The 19,294-nt window shown below is 45.4% G+C and overlaps 1 protein-coding gene across 1 annotated transcript in view; it reads right to left on the bottom strand.

Annotated features, from left to right (window-relative positions):
• Positions 1-19,294, bottom strand: part of uba1 (ubiquitin-like modifier activating enzyme 1) — a 297,482-nt gene that overhangs the window by 130,958 nt on the left and 147,230 nt on the right. Inside the window, exons 19-21 of the mRNA XM_087994098.1 lie at positions 11,713-11,902; positions 7,090-7,178; positions 4,696-4,788 (exon numbers count right to left, since the gene is read on the bottom strand). Of these exons, the coding sequence (XP_087850224.1) occupies positions 4,696-4,788; positions 7,090-7,178; positions 11,713-11,902 (372 nt within the window). The remainder of the gene's footprint in view (positions 1-4,695; positions 4,789-7,089; positions 7,179-11,712; positions 11,903-19,294) is intronic.

The raw sequence follows: 19,294 nt of genomic DNA on the forward strand, positions 1-19,294 counted from the left end.
TACGAAGAATGGCTGAGGGACTTGAGGCTGTTTTCATTAGAGAGAAGAAGGTTGAGAGACGACTTAATTGAGACATATAAGATAATCAGAGGGTTAGATAGCGAGAGCCTTTTACCTTGGATGGCAATGGCTAGCACGAAGGGACATAGCTTTAAATTGTTATAGGACAGATGTCAGAGGTAGTTTCTTTACTCAGAGAGTAGTAGGGTGTGTGGAATGCACTGCCTGCAACAGTAGTAGACTCACCAACTTTAATGGCATTTAAATGGTCATTGGATAGGCATATGGATGAGAATGGAATAGTGTAGGTTAAATGAGCTTCAGATGAATTTCACAGGTCGGCGCAACATCGAGTGCCAAAGGGCCTGTACTGCGCTGTAATAGGCAAATGTGAGGACTGCAGATGCTGGAAATCAGAGTCTAGATTACAGTGGTGCTGGAAAAGCACAGCTGGTTGGGCAGCATCCGAGGAGCAGGAAAATCGACGTTTCAGGGAAAAGACCTTCATCAGGACTGAAGCTTCAGACCTGATGAAGGGCTTTTGCCCAAAGCATCAATTTTCCTGCTCCTCAGATGCTGCGCAACCAGCTGTGCTTTTCCAGCACCACTGTAATCTACACTGCGTTATAATGTTCTATGTAAAGTGTGACCTGATGCAATGTTCAGACAAACACCTATGATGTAGGACAAGCTAAACTGAACAGTATTGAGTTAGAGTTGGTGCTTTGCAGCAAATCACCATGGTGTAAACTATTGTATCACTGGACTGCATTTTCAGGTCTGCCACCCTATGTGATTGCAAGTTGAGTACACAGTGCAAGACTCACATTCCATCCTCCCCTTGTCCAGTTTCTACCCACTTACAACCGGGATTTATCTGAGACTTTACGTCAGTTTCAGAACGTCCAGTTTGCAGGCTGCAGCTGCCTCCTCTTTACCGTGGACGAACAATCCCTTTACCTGTCCGTCCCTCACCAAGATGGTGTCAGGGCTCTCTTCTTCCTGGAAGAAAAGCCTGACCCATCCACCAGCAGCCTCCTCCGCCTGGCTGAGCTCATCCTCACCCTGAAAAAACTCATCTTTTAACTCCTCTCACTTTCCAGCAATTTCGGTTTTTGTTTCTGAATTCCAGCACCTGCAGTTCATTTAGGTTTCAAATAGCATCCTGTTGCCTTTGCGATCACTGACCTGGATCCTTCGAGTAGATGCCCAGAGTGACTGCCTCAACTGGGCACTGTGAGCTGATCAAAATGCCTCACGTAAGTTGGCCTCGGGGTGTCAGCAGTATTCCCAATGCCATTTTCATACTGAAGTGCACATTGTTGAAAAGTGTGGCGCTGGAAAAGTAGGTCAGGCAGTATTCAAGGAGCTGGAGACTTGACGTTTCAGGCATAAACCCTTCAACAGGAACAGACATTGCCCAAATAAGGATTAGATGGCATATCTTTACAGGTGCAGCTGAAGTGATTGGCATGTGTCTCTCCGGTCTGTACTTTCCTCACGTATAGTATGGACAAGCGTCTTCTCATGCCACTTCCCTTCTATGCCTCTGCAAGACCGGATTCTTTGTCAAGCCAAACGTTAAAACTATTTGTTTGTGGTATGATTGTAGGGCAGAGAGAAGGAACTGCTTAGGAGTTGAGACTGGGTACCAAGGAAAGGTGAACTCGAGGGAAATGAGGGCAGGGTACAGTTTAATCGAGAATTTCGGAATCAAGTCAAAGTGTGGAGTTAAGAGTAAACATTTTTCAACTAACATCATTTGGAAGAGCTTCAGAGTGCACATTTACAGGACTATTGTAAATCAGACTCCATCTGCCTGCTATCACTTCTCATATTATTATAAACACACTGCTTTAGAAACATTAATGATGTTAAGTGCACTGGCACAGTGCCAGTCTGTTCTGAATGTTTGGGTGTTGTGGCTAAAGGTTATGGCTGGAACCAATGAGTAGTTCCCTCCGTCGGCTTCTGATGAAACCTGGCACTGAACTAACAGGTTTTCAGTGATTGGGTCTCTTCACTTTGTGCTCATTTATCTGAAATTCAGTCTGGAACATTTCACACCCATCGTAAAGATATGGTTCCTGTTTGACATTGGGGGTCAGATGCCGTCTTTGGCAGGGCAAAAGTGCATCTGTTACTTCTGTCAGGAAAGTGAAAGATGCAGTTGGAAACCTTTACCTGTTCCCAACATGTTTCTGATTAAAACAAGGGAGCCGAGTGGTTTGAAACCCTGTCTCCAACATTCTGCAACTTCCTACACTTAAATATTGACTACAAAAAGTAGTCTTAAATTATGTGGAGATGCCCTGAGGAACAATGGTCTATACAAACACGTTCCTTCTTCCCTAGCTAATAAGCCACATTAATCACAGAATCCCTGCAGTGTGGAAGCAGGCATTTCAGCCCACTGAGCCCACACCAACCCTCCACTCATACCCAACCCCATCCCTGTAACACTGCACTTCCCATGGCTAACCCACCTAGCCTGCACATCTCTGGATATTTTAGCACGGCCAATCCACCTAACCCACACATCTTTGGACTGTGGGAGGAAACTGGAGTAATCCTGCATGAACACGAGGAGCATGTGCAAATTCCACACAGTTGCCCGAAGCTGGAATCGAACCCAGATCCCTGGCGCTATGAGGCAGCAGTGCTAACCACTGAGCCATTGGTTTAAGGAGAGTATCAGGTGGATTCCAGATGAGGTGTTGCACCCCCTGAGTTTAACTCTAGAGTTTTTGGACGATGGGGCAAGTGCTGCCCAAATCACTTTTCAATTGCCTCATGATCATCAATTCACTTTTGCTTCTGCCTCCTGCTGGAGGATATGCGTTTGTAGATAACAGGAAAAGATCAGCTCAGTTTGGCAGCGATGCCTTTACTGGAGTCAGGTAACATGCAGACAGTCACTGTCTTGGGCTTAAACAGAAAGAGCGGTGCCGGACCGGAAGGCCAGAGAGAGCTCAGGGAAGCATGTATCACCACCTGCAGGAGATCACAGGGCAGAGAAGTGAAGGGGAGAGAAACAGCAAATAAAACAGGAAAGATTAAGCAAGGTGTGGCACATTCCTTTAATAAAGTGAAGGCCGAGTACCCCAACTTAACAGAACTCTATAAGAAATGCAGGATGCTTCAAAGATGTTTCCATTCCTAGGATTTACACACATTAGGGACTATAGAGAGAAGATAGTACTTGTTACAGTTCACTCAGGCAAGTTGAGTTGCTGTGGCAAACATTCATATTTTACATGCATCTGGAACTTTAGATAGTGACAGTAAAGGCTCCAAACTTCTTTCCTCCATTTGGCTCCCACTCTTACCCTCTGCCATTGGTGCGTCTCAGAAGACTTTACAAATTCACCTGTGGGCGTGTTACTAACCCACCTTTCTTGACTAGCAAAGTTTATGTTGGGACATGAATCAGGAGCAAGTGAGGTCTGCAGATGCTGGAGATCAGAGATGGAAATGTGTTGCTGGAAAAGCGCAGCAGGTCAGGCAGCATCTAGGGAACAGGAGAATCGACGTTTCGGGCATTAGCCCTTCTTCAGGAAGAAGGGCTAATGCCCGAAACGCCGATTCTCCTGTTCCCTAGATGCTGCCTGACCTGCTGCGCTTTTCCAGCAACACATTTCCATCTCATGAATCAGGAGCCCCTGGCTCAGAGGCAAGAACACTACTGACTGTGCCAAAAGAACATGAAATTATCACCAATAAATTCAATAAGGGAATTATTGGTAGAATGAGGAACTTGCTAGCTGTCACATTGAAAATTTAAGGCCAAATATGCAGGGGTTGGACAGTTGGTTTGCAATGCAGTGATGGAAGGGCTTATGCCCAAAATGTCGACTCTCCTGCTCCTCAGATGCTGCCTGACCTGCTGTGCTTTTCAAGCGCCACACTTTTCAACTGCAATGCAGTGATGCCAATAGCATGGGTTCAATTCCCACAATGGTTGAAGTTACCATGAATATCCTCCTTCTCAACCACTCCCCTCATCTGAGGCATAGAGACCCTCAGAAACCACCACCTGTCACCTCTCTCTTCTCTCTAATGAGAGCGCAGCCCTTTGGTCTGGTAGGACTATGGAGGCATTTAAAGGGAACCTAGATCAGGACATGAGAGAGACAGGAATAGATGAATATGTTGAAGTAGTGAGAAGAAATAGAATGAGAGGAGCCTCATGTGGAGTATAAGCACTTGCAGAGGGCAGGTGGACCAAATGTTTCTGAGTTTTAAATTCTACATAATGAGGAACAACATTCCATAACGTTCCCCCAGGGTTAAAAATTGCTAGCATTTTCATTTGCTGCTGTGACTGCTCTGTGCTAATATCCTGTGGTTAATTGTTCGTATCAATCTTACTCTGCAGATGTTACAGTGACAGAAAGCTTGCATGTACAGGTAGTGTGAAAGCTGAGAGACCAGTGCGGTGTGGACGGTCCTGGTTGGGGTTACACACAATGATTAATGACTTCCAGGATATTACTAACCCTTTGACGGTTAATTGGGTCTCGGAGGTTCCAGCTCAGTTCATATGGTAGATATTAAACAGTAATTGGCACGCGCTGTGGTTAATGTTCCCTATACCCCACCTGGAACTCCACCCCCTTACAGGGGAAGATCATGTTCTCCTGCTTGCCTGTGCATGCCATCGCAAAGCGCTCTGTCCAGGTGTGCGCTGCCTACCTTGTGGCGATCGGCAGCTGGAATGTCGTAATTCTCAGCCCTCAAATTTGAGGCAGCGACAATGAAATCCATGTGGAAGTTTGTATCGTCGTCCTGCAAATTAAATAATTCAATTATTGAAAATCAACAATGGGCATTTTTGCTTGTGCATGTTTTAACAAATCATAACTTTTTCTTCATCTTGTCAACTAAAATCTTCCTCTTAACATATAAACTAGGAGCAGGAATAGGCCATTCGGCCCTCAAGCCAGCTGCATAATCTGATACCATTATCCAACTTGATTCTGCTTTCTCCTCTGATCTCTTTAGTCCTAAGAGCTATATCTAATTCAAAAGATCCCTTCAGTGAAAAGCCGTGTATTGTTACTCCAAAATCTACCAGTTATGGCTCACAACAGAGAAACTTGAACAATATTGGTTACCATCTTCCAACAGTCTTTTCCATCTCAGTGAGAGAGGCTAAAATCATTAAGCCTTAAAATATCAAATCAATTAACCCTTGTTAATAATAACTGCCTTATGAAACTCAACCCATCACACAGTCTTAGAGCTGTATAGCATGGAAACAGATCCTTCGGTCCAACTCATCCATGCCGACCAGATATCCTAACTTAATCTAGTCCCATTTGCTAGCACTTGACTCATATCCCTCTAATCCTTTCCTATTCAGATACCCATCCAGAGTGCCATACTACTGCACATCTGCTGCCCATCTTGGGCAACATGGGGAAGGAGTCGAGAGTGTGGTGCTGGAAAAGCAGGTCAGGCAGCATCCGAGGAAAAGGAGAATTGACATTTCAGACATAAGCCCTTCGGAATGAAGGATTTCCTGATGAAGGGCTTATGCCTGAAATGTCGATTCTCCTGCTCCTCGGATGCTGCCGGACCTGCTGTGATTTTCCTGCATCACACTCTCAACTCTGATTTCCAGCATTCGCAGTTCTCACTTTCTCCAACATGGGGAAGGACAAAGTCAACGACCAAGGACCCTGTTACCAAGTAAAGTACCACACTGTGTGGTGAAATCCAAAGAATAGGCTCTATATGAAGGAGAAGCAATGGTGTAACAAAAAAAAGTCAATCCTGCAAACGAGATCCTCCCACACCATTTTCACGCCAACAACAGTCACAAATCTTGCCACCATCCAGCACTTAGATGTTTATAAAATCTTGAGGGGCACAGATAAGGTGAATAGCCAAGATCTTTTTTCCCAGGCTAGGGGAGTCCAAAACGACAGGGCATAGGTTTAAGGTGAGAGGCACAAGATTTAAACGGGACTTCAGGGGCAACCTTTCTAACAGAGTATATGGAACGAGCTGCCAGATGAAGTAGTAGAGGCAAGTACAATTACAACATTTAAACGACATTTGGACAGGTACATGGATGGGAAAGGGTTAGAGGGATATTGGCCAAACACATGCAAATGGGACTAGTTCAGTTCAGGAAACCTGGCTGGCATGGACTAGTTGGGCTGAAGGCCATTCTGTGCTGAACGACTCTATTATTATGACAAAACAGTCTGCTTGACTGGCACCAAATCCACAAACATCCACTCACTCCATCACCGATAGTAGCAGCAGTGTGTACTATCTACAAGGTGCACTGCAGAAATCCACCAAAGATCCTCAGACAGCACCTTCAAAATCCTTGGCTGCTTCTGGAAGGACAAGGGCAGCGGACACATGGGAACACCACCACCTGCAAGTTCTCCTCCAAGACACTGCATGATTCAGACTCGGAGATATATCGCTGCTCCTTCACCGTCGCAGAGACAAAATCATGGAATTCTCTCCCTACCAGCATTGTGGGTTTGTCTAAACATGAGGACTGCAGCAGTTCAAGGAGGCAGCTCACTGCCAATTCTCAATGGCAACAAGGGATGGTCAATACATCCTGGCCCAGCCAGTAACACCTTTCCCTCCACAAGTGAATAAAGAAAAGCAGAAAGCGTGAAGAGTAAATAATTAAACTGAAGATAATAGAGCAGATGTGGGTCTCACCTGATGGACATTGCTCCATTATTCTGATCAGGACAAGAAGGAACATGCATGCTCCAAGAAATCACAATTTGAAGATATAGGTGACAGGAAGTGTGAGGAACCTCATGAGCTGCCAGAGGAAGTGGTGGAGGCTGGTACAAATGCAACATTTAAAAGGCAATTGGATGGGTATATGAATAGGAAGGGTTTGGAGGGATATGGGCCAGGTGCTGGCAGGTGGGACTAGATTGGGTTGGGATATCTGGTCCGTATGGACGGGTTGGATGGAAGGGTCTGTTTCCATGCTGTACATCTCTATGACTCTATAAAACCAAGCAGGAAAGTAGGAAAATATGACAAAATTCCTTCTTAAAATTCTCTGTAAAAATCTGTAATTGACGAGATCAAACGTACCTTCTCAAAGTCAAGAGGTTGCATCTTACATCCAGGAAAATTCTTACAAGAAGAGAGGAGATTTTTCAATTGCAGCAAACGCTCATTTTCTGAAACAAGAAACAATTGAGAAGGTGAGTTGAGAGAAAGTTGATGATACAGCATAAGGCTGATAACAACTTGGTCCAAATTTGTCAATGGAGTCAAGTCAGCCGTAGTCCTAGTGGACAATAAGGTTTCTCTCTCAATAAAGAAAGATGACTGGTGGTGGTTTAACCTGAAGGTCACCACACCTCAGGCAAGGGGAGATATTGAGAAATGAACCCTCAGGTTAAACCACCATCAGTTGTCTCCCTTTAATGAGACAGCAGCCCCTAAATAAAATACAACATATTCTTCAAGTGTCACCACAGGCAATGTTTCCATGTACAAAATAAGATTAGCAGAATGAAAGCAGTCAGAAATGATTGTGCACTTGTGTATTCAAAGGTTTAACAAGATCATTTTGATCTCTGCAATCTGTCTGAGTCAGCTCCTTTATTGCATGTGTTCCTATTTTCCGAAGGTGTCGGAGAAATGTTACAGAGAGCTTCCAATTATTATTGTCAAACTAGAGCTGGCAAATTCACAACAATTGGGCTTCATTTTGACAGCCCACTGTTATTTGGATTTATATTTCTGAAATGACAAAGGCCTAACCAAAACATTTTCTTTCTAAATACTAAAAAGGCAAGCGCATGAGCAGACACAGAAGTCGAGTGAACATGCTGACATGAAAGGTGAGCGGTTACATTCCCAGGGCCATCACTGGAGTGTGTATATTTATATATTTATATAGTCGGCAAGATCACTCACAACAAGTGGGCGGAGGCTCACAAATCTTCAGATCAAACTTACTACAGAACATAAAAGAAGAAAAAAAAAGTATATAGGGTGCTTAAGGAAAAAAAAAACTTACTTCCAGTACTCCACTGTTCACAGAATACAGAAGAGATCCTTCGACCCAGTGAGTCTGTATCACCAAAAATACACTATTGATACGAGAGCCCCTTTCCCACCTTAGGCTCATATCCTTGAATGTTATGACACCTCACATGCTCATCTAAATACTTTTTTGGTTATGTGCATTCCCACCTCAAGAACCCATCCAGGCATTGCATTCCAGATCTCCTCTGGGTTAAAAGGGTTTTCCTCAAATTCCCCCTAAATTTCCTGCCTTTCACTTCAAAATTATGCTACAACCCCCCTCCCATCACTTGACCCTTCAACTAAGGGGAACAGTTGTTTTCTATTCAGGGAGAAAGTGAGGACTGCAGATGCTGGAGATCAGAGTCAAAACGTTCTGAAGAAGGGCTTACACCCGAAACGTTGACTCTCCTGCTCCTCGGATGCTGCCAGACCTGCTGTGCTTTTCCAGCGCTACACTTTTTGACTCTGCTTTCTATCCACCCTGACCATGCCCCTCATAAACTTATACACTTTAACCAAATTCCCCCTCAGTATTCTTTGATCCAAAGAAACAGCCTGAGCTTATCCACACTCTCTTCATCGCTGAAATGCTCTGCCCTAGGCATCATCCTGAAAAATCTCCTCTGCTCCCCCTCCAGTGCAATCACATCCCTCCTGTGATGTGGTGACTAGAACTGCACACAGTACTCCAATTGTGGCCTAACCAAAGTTCTGTACAGCTCCAACATAACCTCTCAGCTCTTATAACCTATGCCTTGACTGACAAAGGAAAGCATACCACATGCCTCTTAACCACCCCTTTGTCACCATCTGTGATCCATGGACAAGCATTCCAAGATCCCTCTGTTCCTTTGAACTTCCTAGTGTTTTGCCATTCATGGAGTACTCCCTCTTCTAAAGTATATCATCTTATATTTATCAGGGTTAAGTTCCACTGCACTGATCTGCTTATCTGACTAATTATTTATATCCTTCTGTAACCTAACATTTTCCTCCTCACTGTTAACTACTCAGTCAATTTTTGTGTCATCCACAAACTTCTTATGATCTCCCAACAATCTCATCTACATCATTTATGAATGTCACAAACAACAAAGGACACGATTTGGAGATGCCGGTGTTGGACTGGGGTGTACAAAGTTAAAAATCACACATCACCAGGTTATAGTCCAACAGGTTTAATTGGAAGCACACTAGCTTTCGGAGCGACGCTCCTTCCTCCACTACCACCTGATGAAGGAGCGTCGCTCCGAAAGCTAGTGCTTCCAATTAAACCTATTGGACTATAACCTGGTATTGTGTGATTTTTAACAAAGGACACAGCACTGATCCCTGAGACACACCACTCACAATGGGCTCCAGTCACACAGATAGCGTTCTATCACCATCCTCTGTCTGCCTCCTGCCTCAAAGCCTGTTTTGGATCTTGCCAAGTTATCTTGGATCTCAAGAGGTTTTACTATATCGGTTTTTCAGATGGGACCTCATCAAAGGTCTTGCTGAAATCCAAATAAACTACATCAACCGCCCTGATCCAAACACTTGGTCACCTCCTCGAAAAGTTCCACCAGATTAATGAGGCATGACCTACCTCTGACAAAACCATTCTGACTATCCCTGATCAAACCTTGCCACTCCACATGGATAAAGTCAAAAATCACATGAGACCAAATTATAGTCCAACAGGTTTATTTGAAAACACAAGCTTTTGGAACTTTGCTCCTTTTTCAAGTGGCCAACCCAGTCCAACACTCTATATGGAGATTAATCTTCTCCAATAGATTCCCTACCACTCATGTTAGTCTCACTGGTCTATGGTTCTCTGGTCTATCTCGACCACCCTTCCAGTAAAGTGGTGTATTCCAATCCTCTGGCACCTCCCCTGTGAGTCAGGGCTTCGTACTTTCGTCTTGTGTCTTCTGCAGCGACCTGGGATACAGTTCATCTGGGATCTGTCCACTTTTCAATCTTCTGAAACCTCTAATACCTCCTCGCATCTTCTATCAATCTACTCAGGAACATCATAATCCACCTTCTTGAATTCTATACTTGCATTCTCCTTCGCCTGCATAGGGATGGATGTGAAGTACTCATTTATCACTGTACCAACCCAGATTGCCCCCTTGGTTCCTAATGGGCCCTTCTCCTTCTCTTCCCCTTGATATACTTGTAGAATATAGAATTCCTCCAACTTGGAACCAGGCTATTCACCCCATCGAGCCCAGATCCACCCTCGAAAGAGTCATCCCGCCCAGATCCAACTCCTATCCTATTCCTGTAACCCCACATTTCCCATGGCTAGCCCACCTAGCCTCCACATCCCTGGACACTATGTCCAATATAGCACGGCCAATCCACCTAACCTACACATCTTTGGACTGTGCGAGGAAACCCACACAGACACAGGAAATATGTGTAAACTCTACGCAGACAGTTGTCTGCTGGTGGAATCGAACCCAGGTCCCTGATCCTGTGAGGCAGCAGTGCTAACCACTAAGCCACCATACTGCCATAATGGCTTGGGATTCTTCCTAATGTTGTTTGCCAACACTTTTTCATGACCATTTTTTTTGATCTCCAAATTACTTACTTGAGAACCCCCTGTACTTTCTATACTCCTCTAAGGCCTCCGTTGATTGTTCCATTTATTTGTTCCTGTTACATGACCTTCTTTTCCTTCCAGTACTGACTATTCCTGGGCATCCAGGGTTCTGTGAGCACAAAGGGAATGTATTTCCCTAAACGTCTCCCAGTAACACCTCTCACTGTCCTGCTGCAGATTTACCATGAAGTAGCCACTCCCAGTCTATTTTACTGGCTCTTATTCAGTGTCCATGCCAATAATGACGGAGTAGAACAGGCTGAGATTCTCAGGAATTTAGAAAAGTGGAATATAATCTTATTTAGAGGGGTAAAATTCTTAGAGAGTTTGATGCAGAGACAGTGGGTAGAATTTAACCACTTCCTCTGTGGTGAGCTTAGTGGTGGTGGGGCATTTAAGCTGGTAGGAGAAAGCAGGGTGAGACAGACAGAGCTATGGGGAGCTCCCTTCCTCAAATCCCCATCTGCTGGCCAACTGAGGCACTGAACTGGGAGACCAATGCCCACACCAGGGCTCCATTCTGTTGTAACTGCACCCAGTCTTTTTTTCACACAGAGGTTGGTTTGTATGTGGAATGAACTGCCAGAGGAAGTGGTAGATGCAGGTACAATCACAACATTTAAAAGACAATTGGGCAGGTACATGAACAGGAAAGGTTTAGAGGGATATGGGCCAAATGCAGGCAAATGGGACCTGTTTAGTTTGGGAAACTTGGTTGGCATGGAGGAGTTGGACATGGTGTATGACTCTATAGCACTCCTCCACTTATTAGACCTCACCCCATCATCACTCATTTGTGGCCTGCATTCCTCAGTGTGTGTGCGTATTTTCAACAATTCCTGTCACTGTATCACTGGCATTGCTGAGGGACATAAGGTTTCCCACCTCTGACTGACTGGCAACTGGTGGGACTTCTATTCCTGGGGTCCTTGAACCCTTTATGATGCACTTGTACATTGTTTGTCTTCCTTACTCAAAGTACAAAAGAGCAGGACATGCAAGGGTGACTGGCTGGTTAGTAACAGAGGACAGACAATAGGAAGATACGATGGGCCATACGATGGATACGATACCCGCGAAACTTGCAGCGTCCTCCATCTCTGCATCATTGGTGTGGATGGTGACCCCAGACTTGGGGGAGAATGGAGGAACATCAACTGACAGCAGTATCTGCTGGACTGCAGCTCTGTCCTGAGACCCCTGCATGCAATAACTCTGTCCGTACAAGTTGGCTGCCGCCATGATGTAATCCATGTGGACATGCTGTTAATACAAGGGAATGAAAGTCAGTCAATGCCCCAATACAGTTCCATAAAAGATCACCCCACATGGGAAAGTAACTGAAATAGACGGTCCAATGCCACATGCATAGCTAGAACAAAAGAGAGAAAGTGCTCAGTGCTACATTGGGCGCACAGAGAGGGAGCCGGAAGGCAAGCGGAGACCAGTTTAAATGAACATTTTTCTTTTCGCAGTCTGTGTGTTTTTTTTCAATAGGAGCGGGAACCCGGAAGTCGTCAACAGAGGCTTCTGGGAAGGTAAGAAGATTGAGTGGAGAAGGAACCAGTCGGCTGAACAGGTAAGCTATTTAGTGTTCTTGTTTTGGAGACTAAGTGTAGAGTTATGGCAGCGCAGGCAGTGGAATGTTCCTCCTGTGGGATGTTTGAGGTAGGGGTGACCACCGATGTTCCTGCTGACTTCACCTGCAGGAAGTGCAGCCAGCTCCAGCTCCTCACAGACCGCGTTAGGGAACTGGAGCTGGAATTGGATGAACTGAGGATTATTCGAGAGGCTGAGAGGGTGATAGATAGAAGCTACAGGGACATAGTTACGCCAGAGAACAGAGGTAGCTGGGTAACAGTTAAAGGTGGTAAGGGGAGGGAGCAGGCAGAGCAAGGATCCCCTGTGGTCGTTCCCCTCAACAATAAGTATACCGCTATGGATACTGTTGGGAGGGACGGCCTAGCAGGGGTAAGCTGCAGTGACTGGGTCTCTGGCACGAGGTCGGCTCTGAGGCCCAGAAGGGAAAGGGGGAGAGGAGGAGAGCATAGTTATAGGAGACTCTATAGTTAGAGGGACAGGACAGGCGGTTCTGTGGACATGGGCGAGACTCTCGGATGGTTTGTTGCCTCCCGGGTGCCAGGGTCCGAGACGTCTCGGACGGTGTCTTCAGATTCCTTAAGGGGGAGGGTGTGCAGCCAGAAGTCGTGGTGCACATTGGCACCAACGACATAGGTAGGAAGAGGGGTGGGGTGGTCATTCAGGAGCTCAGGGAGTTAGGCTGGAAGCTAAAAGCTAGGACGGACAGAGTCGTCATCTCTGGGTTGTTGCCAGTGCCACGTGACAGTGAGGCAAGGAATAGGGAGAGAGTGCAGTTGAACACATGGCTGCAAGGATGGTGTAGGAGGGAGGGCTTCAGGTATTTGGACAATTGGACTGCATTCTGGGGAAGGTGGGACCTATACAAGCAGGACGGGTTGCACCTGAACCAGAAGGGCACCAATATCCTGGGGGGTAGGTTTGCTAGCACTCTTCGGGGGGGTTTAAACTAATTTGGCAGGGGGATGGGATCCGGACTTGTAGTCCAGCAAGTAGGTTAGCTGTTTTTCAGGATGTTCAAGAATGTAGGGTGGCTGTGGAGACAATAGCACTGATAGGGAATTCTTGCGGACACAGAGATGGGCTCAATTGTGTATACTTCAACGCAAGGAGTATCAGAAATAAGGTGGGTGAACTTAAGGCATGGATCAGTACTTGTGACTACGATGTTGTGGCCATCACGGAAACGTGGATAGAAGAGAGACAGGAACGGTTGTTGGAGGTTCCTGGTTACAGATGTTTCAGGAAGATTGGGGGGGATGGTAAAAAAGGAGGAGGGTGGCGTTGCTACTTAGAAATGGAGTGGGATACTGGGATTACAGGATCAAATTGAATGGTGGTGCAAGCTCAAAGGGCTGAATGGCCTACCTGCACCTATTTTCTATGTTTCACATTTCTCTGCCTTTAACAATAATTCCCTGCTATGTGTACTCTATAGTACATTGTCTCTACAATACGTTAACTGGGAAACTTCCAATGTATGTGTTTTGCTGTAAATGTATTTAAAGATTTAGTCTACAAGCTAGAAGTTTGCTTTTTTCACTAAAGAATGCACCATGCTGTGGTATTTCAACTTTTATATAATCTTTTCTGGGAAAAATTGTCCCCAAGAACCTGACTCTACCTTTAACATTGATTCCTATGGAAAAATGCTTCACGTAGAGAGGTGATGGCCTAGTGGCATTGTCACTAAACTGGTAACATAGAAACCCAGGCTTTACATGGCAGATGGTGGAATTTGAATTCAATTTTATAAAATCTGGAATTGAAAGCCAAGAAAACAACATTGTCAATTGTCATTAAAACTCATCTGGTTCCCTAATCTCCTTTGGAGAAAGATATGTCATGGTTGCTCAGTGATTAGCACTACTGCCTCACAGTGCCAGGGACCTGGGTTTGATTCCAGCCTCGGGTGACTCTGCATGTTCTCCCATGGGTTTCTTCCCACTGTCCAAAGACTTGTAGATTACGTGGATTGGCAATGCTAAATTGCCCATAGTGTTTGGGGATGTGCATGCCAGGGTAGATTAGCCATAGGAACTTGTAGGTCACAGGGATAGCACGGGGGCTTGGCCTCGGTGGATTGCCCTTCACAGGATTGGTATTGGCCTGTGTCCACACTGTAGGGATTCCGTGAATAATTGATCTGCTTTATGTGTGACTCCAGACTCACAGCAGTGTGGATGACTTTTAACTGCCCTCTGAAATAGTCTCACAGGTCACTCAGTTCAAGGGCAAGTAGAGATGGGTAACCAACGCTGGACTTAAATGTTGTCAGTATGCCTCAAATGTATAAAGGAGACCACAATAAGACCATAAGGCACAGGAACAGGAGGAGGCCCTTTGCCCCATCAAGCCTGCTCCACCATACAATAGGATCATGGCTGATCTGACATTCTTCAAGATCACATTCCTGCCCTTTCTCTGACACCCTTGATTCCCCTATTGATCAAGAATCTATCTATCTCAGCCTCAAATATACAGGAGCTCCCTCACAGCTCTCAGTGGCAAAGAGTTACAAAGATTCATAACACTCCTCATCTCAGTCTTAAACTGGCTGAGACTATGCTCTCTGGGCCTAGACTCTCCCATGAAGGAAAACATCCTCCCAGCATTTATCCTGTCAAGCCACTTCAGAATCCCAAGAGACATTTCAGAAGGTCCCTGTTCTGAACCCATGAGACTGCAGGAAGGGCATCACAATTAAAATCTATGGCTGCAGAAAGAATATTTTCCAAGTGAAAGTTTTGCCCTTCTACAGTTAGGTTTTACATCCAATCTTGTAAGATGTCTGTAGATTTCCATCCAGTATGAGATTTGACCTGGTTCTCCCCAAAACCTGAATCCAGATTTTTTTGTTTCACATGGACATTTGTGAATTAATAAATGGACATCAAGCACTGTAATCATGTTCTATCTCTATAAACATTGTATAGTAGGCACTGCCCCTGTCTAGTGAGAAGGTATCTGATCCTAGTGAAATTTCAGGCTGGGTTTCAATATTTAAGTGCTTTTGTGGGTACACTCACTGGTGTTGGCATCTCTTGGGCAGTCAGTTGGTGAGGTGTTCTGCCTTGGAACACTTCAACCCCAGGGCATCAATGTGGATTTCACCATTTTCCTCATTTCCCCTCCCCCCATCTTATCCCAGTTCCAACCTTCCAGCTCAGCACTGTCCTCATGACCTGTCCTACCTGCCAATCTCCCTTCCCACCTAACTGGTCCACCCTCCTCTCTGACCTATGTTGTGGGGATAACTGAGACGTGGCTTCAAGTGGACAGGGCCTGGAAAATGAATTTTCAAGGCTATACGTGCTATCGTAAGGACAGACTGTCTGGCAGAGGGGGTGGGGTGGCCCTGTTGGTAAGGAGAAAGTGAGGTCTGCAGATGCTGGAGATCAAAGTTGAAACTTTATTGCTGGAACAGCACAGCAGGTCAGGCAGCATCCAGGGAACAGGAGATTCGACGTTTCGGGCACAGGCCCTTCTTCAGGAATGTTGGTAAGGAATGATATTCAGTCCCTTGCTCGGGGGGAACTAGAATCAGGGGATGTAGAGTCAGTATGGATAGAGCTGAGAAATTCTAAGGGTAGAAAGACCCTAATGGGAGTTATCTACAGGCCCCCAAACAGTAGCCTGGATGTAGTGTGTAAGTTGAATAAGGAGCTGAAATTGGCCTGTCGCAAAGATATTACTACAGTTGTTATGGGGGATTTCAATATGTAGGTAGACTGGGAGAATCAGGATGGTACTGGACCTCAAGAAAGGGAGTTTGTGGAGTGCCTCCGAGATGGATTCTTAGAACAGCTTGTGCTGGAGCCTACCAGGGAGAAGGCAATTCTGGATCTGGTGTTGTGCAATGAACTGGATTTGATCAGGGACCTCGAAGGAAAGGAGCCATTAGGAGGTAGTGACCACAATACAATAAACTTTAATCTGCAGTTTGAAAGGGAGAGGGTAGAATCGGAAGTGACAATATTTCAGTTGAATAAGGGGAACTATGGAGCTATGAGGGAGGAGCTGGCCAAAGTTCAATGGTGCAATACCCTAACAGGGAAGGCAGTGGAACAACAATGGCAGGTATTTCTGGGTATAATACAGAAGATGCAGGATCAGTTCATTCCAAAAAGGAAGAAAGATCCTAAGGGGAGGCAGGGGTGGCCGTGGCTGACGAGGGAAGTTAAGGACCATATAAAGACTAAGGGGAAAAAGTATAACATAGCAAAGATGAGTGGGAAATCAGGGGACTGGGAAGCTTTTAAAGAACAACAGAGGATAAATAAAAAGGAAATACGCAAAGAAAAAATAAGGTATAAAGGTAAACTGGCCAAAAATATAAAGGAGGATAGTAAAGGCTTTTTCAGGTATGTGAAAAGAAAAAAAATGGTTAAGACTAAAATCGGGCTCTTGAAGACAGAAATGGGTTAATTTATTACGGGGAACAAAGAAATCGCAGAAGAGTTGAATTGGTACTTTAGATCTGTCTTCACTGGGGAAGACACGAGCAATCTCCCAGATATAATTGTGGCTGAAGGACCTGAACTGAAGGGAATTTATATTTGCCAGGAATTGGTGTTGGAGAGACTGTTAGGACTGAAGGTTGATAAGTCTCCGGGGCCTGATGGTCTACATCCCAGGGTACTGAAGGAGGTGGCTCTAGAAATCGTGGATGCATTGGTGATTATTTTCCAGAGTTCTATAGATTCAGGATCAGTTCCTGCGGATTGGAGGGTGGCTAATGTTGTACCACTTTTTAAGAAAGGAGCGAGAGAGAAAGCAGGAAATTATAGACCAGTTAGTCTGACCTCAGTGGTGGGAAAGATGCTGGAGTCAATTATAAAGGATGAAAGTATGACACATCTGGATAGCAGTAACAGGATAGGTCAGAGTCAGCATGGATTTATGAAGAGGAAATCATGCTTGACTAATCTTCTGGAAATTTTTGAGGATGTAACTCTGAAGATGGACAAAGGAGATCCAGTGGATGTAGTATACCTGGACTTTCAGAAAGGCTTTGATAAAGTCCCACATAGGAGGTTAGTGAGCAAAATTAGGGCACATGGTATTAGGGGCAAAGTACTGACTTGATTGAAAATTGGTTGGCTAACCGGAAACAAAGAGTAGTGATAAACGGCTCCCTTTCCGAATGGCAGGCAGTGACCAGTGGTGTGCCACAGGGATCAGTGCTGGGACCGCAGCTTTTTACAATGTACATTAATGATATAGATGAAGGTCTTAAAAGTAATATTAACAAATCTGCTGATGACACAAAGCTGGGTGGCAGGGTGAAATGTGAGGAGGATGGTAGGAGATTATAGGGTGACCTGGACAGGCTAGGTGAGTGGACAGATGCACAGCAGATGCAGTTTAATGTGGATAAATGTGTGGTTATCCACTTTGGTGGCAAGAACAGGAAGGCAGATTACTACCTAAATGGAGTCAAGTTAGGTAAAGGGGCAGTACAATGAGATCTAGGTGTTCTTGTGCATCAGTCAATGAAAGTAAGCATGCAGGTACAGCAGGTAGTGAAGAAGGCTAATAGCATGCTGGCCTTCAGAACAAGAGGAATTGAGTACAGACGCAAAGAGGTCCTTCTGCAGCTGTACAGGGCCCTGGTGTGACCGCACCTGAAATATTGTGCGCAGTTTTGGTCTCCAAAATTGAGGAAAGACATTCTGGCTATTGAGGGAGTGCAGTGTAGGTTCACGAGGTCAATTCCTGGAACAGTGGGACTATCTTACGCTGAAAGATTGGAATGACTGGGCTTGTATACGCTTGAGTTTAGAAGGCTGAGACGTATAAGATTATTAAAGGATTGGACACTTTGGAGGCAGGAAGCATGTTTCCACTGATGGGTGACTCCCGAACCAGAGGACACAGTTTAAAAATAAGGAGGAGGCCACTTAGAACAGAGTTGAGGAGAAACTTCTTCACCCAGAGAGATTAGATTACTTACAGTGTGGAAACAGGCCTTTCGGCCCAACAAGTCCACACCGACCGTCCAAAGAGCAACCCATCCAGACCTATTCCCCTACATTTACCCCTTCACCTAACACTATGGGCAATTTAGCATGGCCAATTCACCTAACCTGCACATTTTTGGACTGTGGGAGGAAACCGGAGCACCCGGAGGAAACCCACGCAGACACGGGGAGAATGTGCAAACTACATACAGACAGTTGCCTGAGGCGGGAATTGAACCTGGGTCTCTGGCGCTGTGAGGCAGCAGTGCTAACCACTGTGCCACCATGCCGCCCATAAAGTGGTGGGTGTATGGAATGCTCTGCCCCAGAAGGCAGTGGAGGCCAAGTCTCTGGATACTTTCAAGAAAGAGTTGGATGGAGCTCTTAAGGAGAGTGGAATCAGGGTTATGGGGATAAGGCAGGAACAGGATACTAATTGAGGATGATCAGCCATGATCATAATGAATGGTGGTGCTGGCTCAAAGGGCAGAATGGCCTACTCCTGTCTATTGTCTATTGTCCATCACCTCCATCTCCACCCCCATTCACCTATTGTACTCTTTGCTACCTTCTCCCCACCCCCATCCCCCCATTTATCTCTCCACCCTGGAGGCTTCCTGCCTCTATTCCTGTTGAAGGGCTTTTGCCCGAACCATCGATTTTCCTGCTCCTCAGATGCTGCCTGACCTGCTGTGCTTGTCCAGCACCACGCTGATCTAAACTCTGGTTTCCAGCGTCTGCAGTCCTCACTTTTGCCGAGTTGGTGAGGTGGTGCACAGGACAGTAAAATGAAACCTGTATTACATGAATCAGATATCAGCTTCCTTTACCAGACTTGCATTACTCATCTACAGTTGCGAGGGGTTGTTACACTGTCAGCAATGTTATATTTCAGATGAGACCTTAAACCAAGACCTCAGAGTCAGACTGATGTTGAAGGTCCTTGCACTCTACTTCAAAGGAGAATAGGGTATTTCCCTCCAGTGCCCAGGCTAATGTATATCCTTCGATCAACATTACAACACAGTTGTGACCCCAACTTGAAACATGCCTGTGTGCTCCACTTTGGTTGCTGTAGCCAATGGGGCAATCT

Source organism: Chiloscyllium plagiosum, unplaced genomic scaffold, assembly GCF_037043375.1.
Source record: "Chiloscyllium plagiosum isolate Xiang-an unplaced genomic scaffold, Cpla_swu_hap1 HiC_scaffold_14, whole genome shotgun sequence".
Taxonomy (NCBI): Eukaryota; Metazoa; Chordata; class Chondrichthyes; order Orectolobiformes; family Hemiscylliidae; genus Chiloscyllium; species Chiloscyllium plagiosum.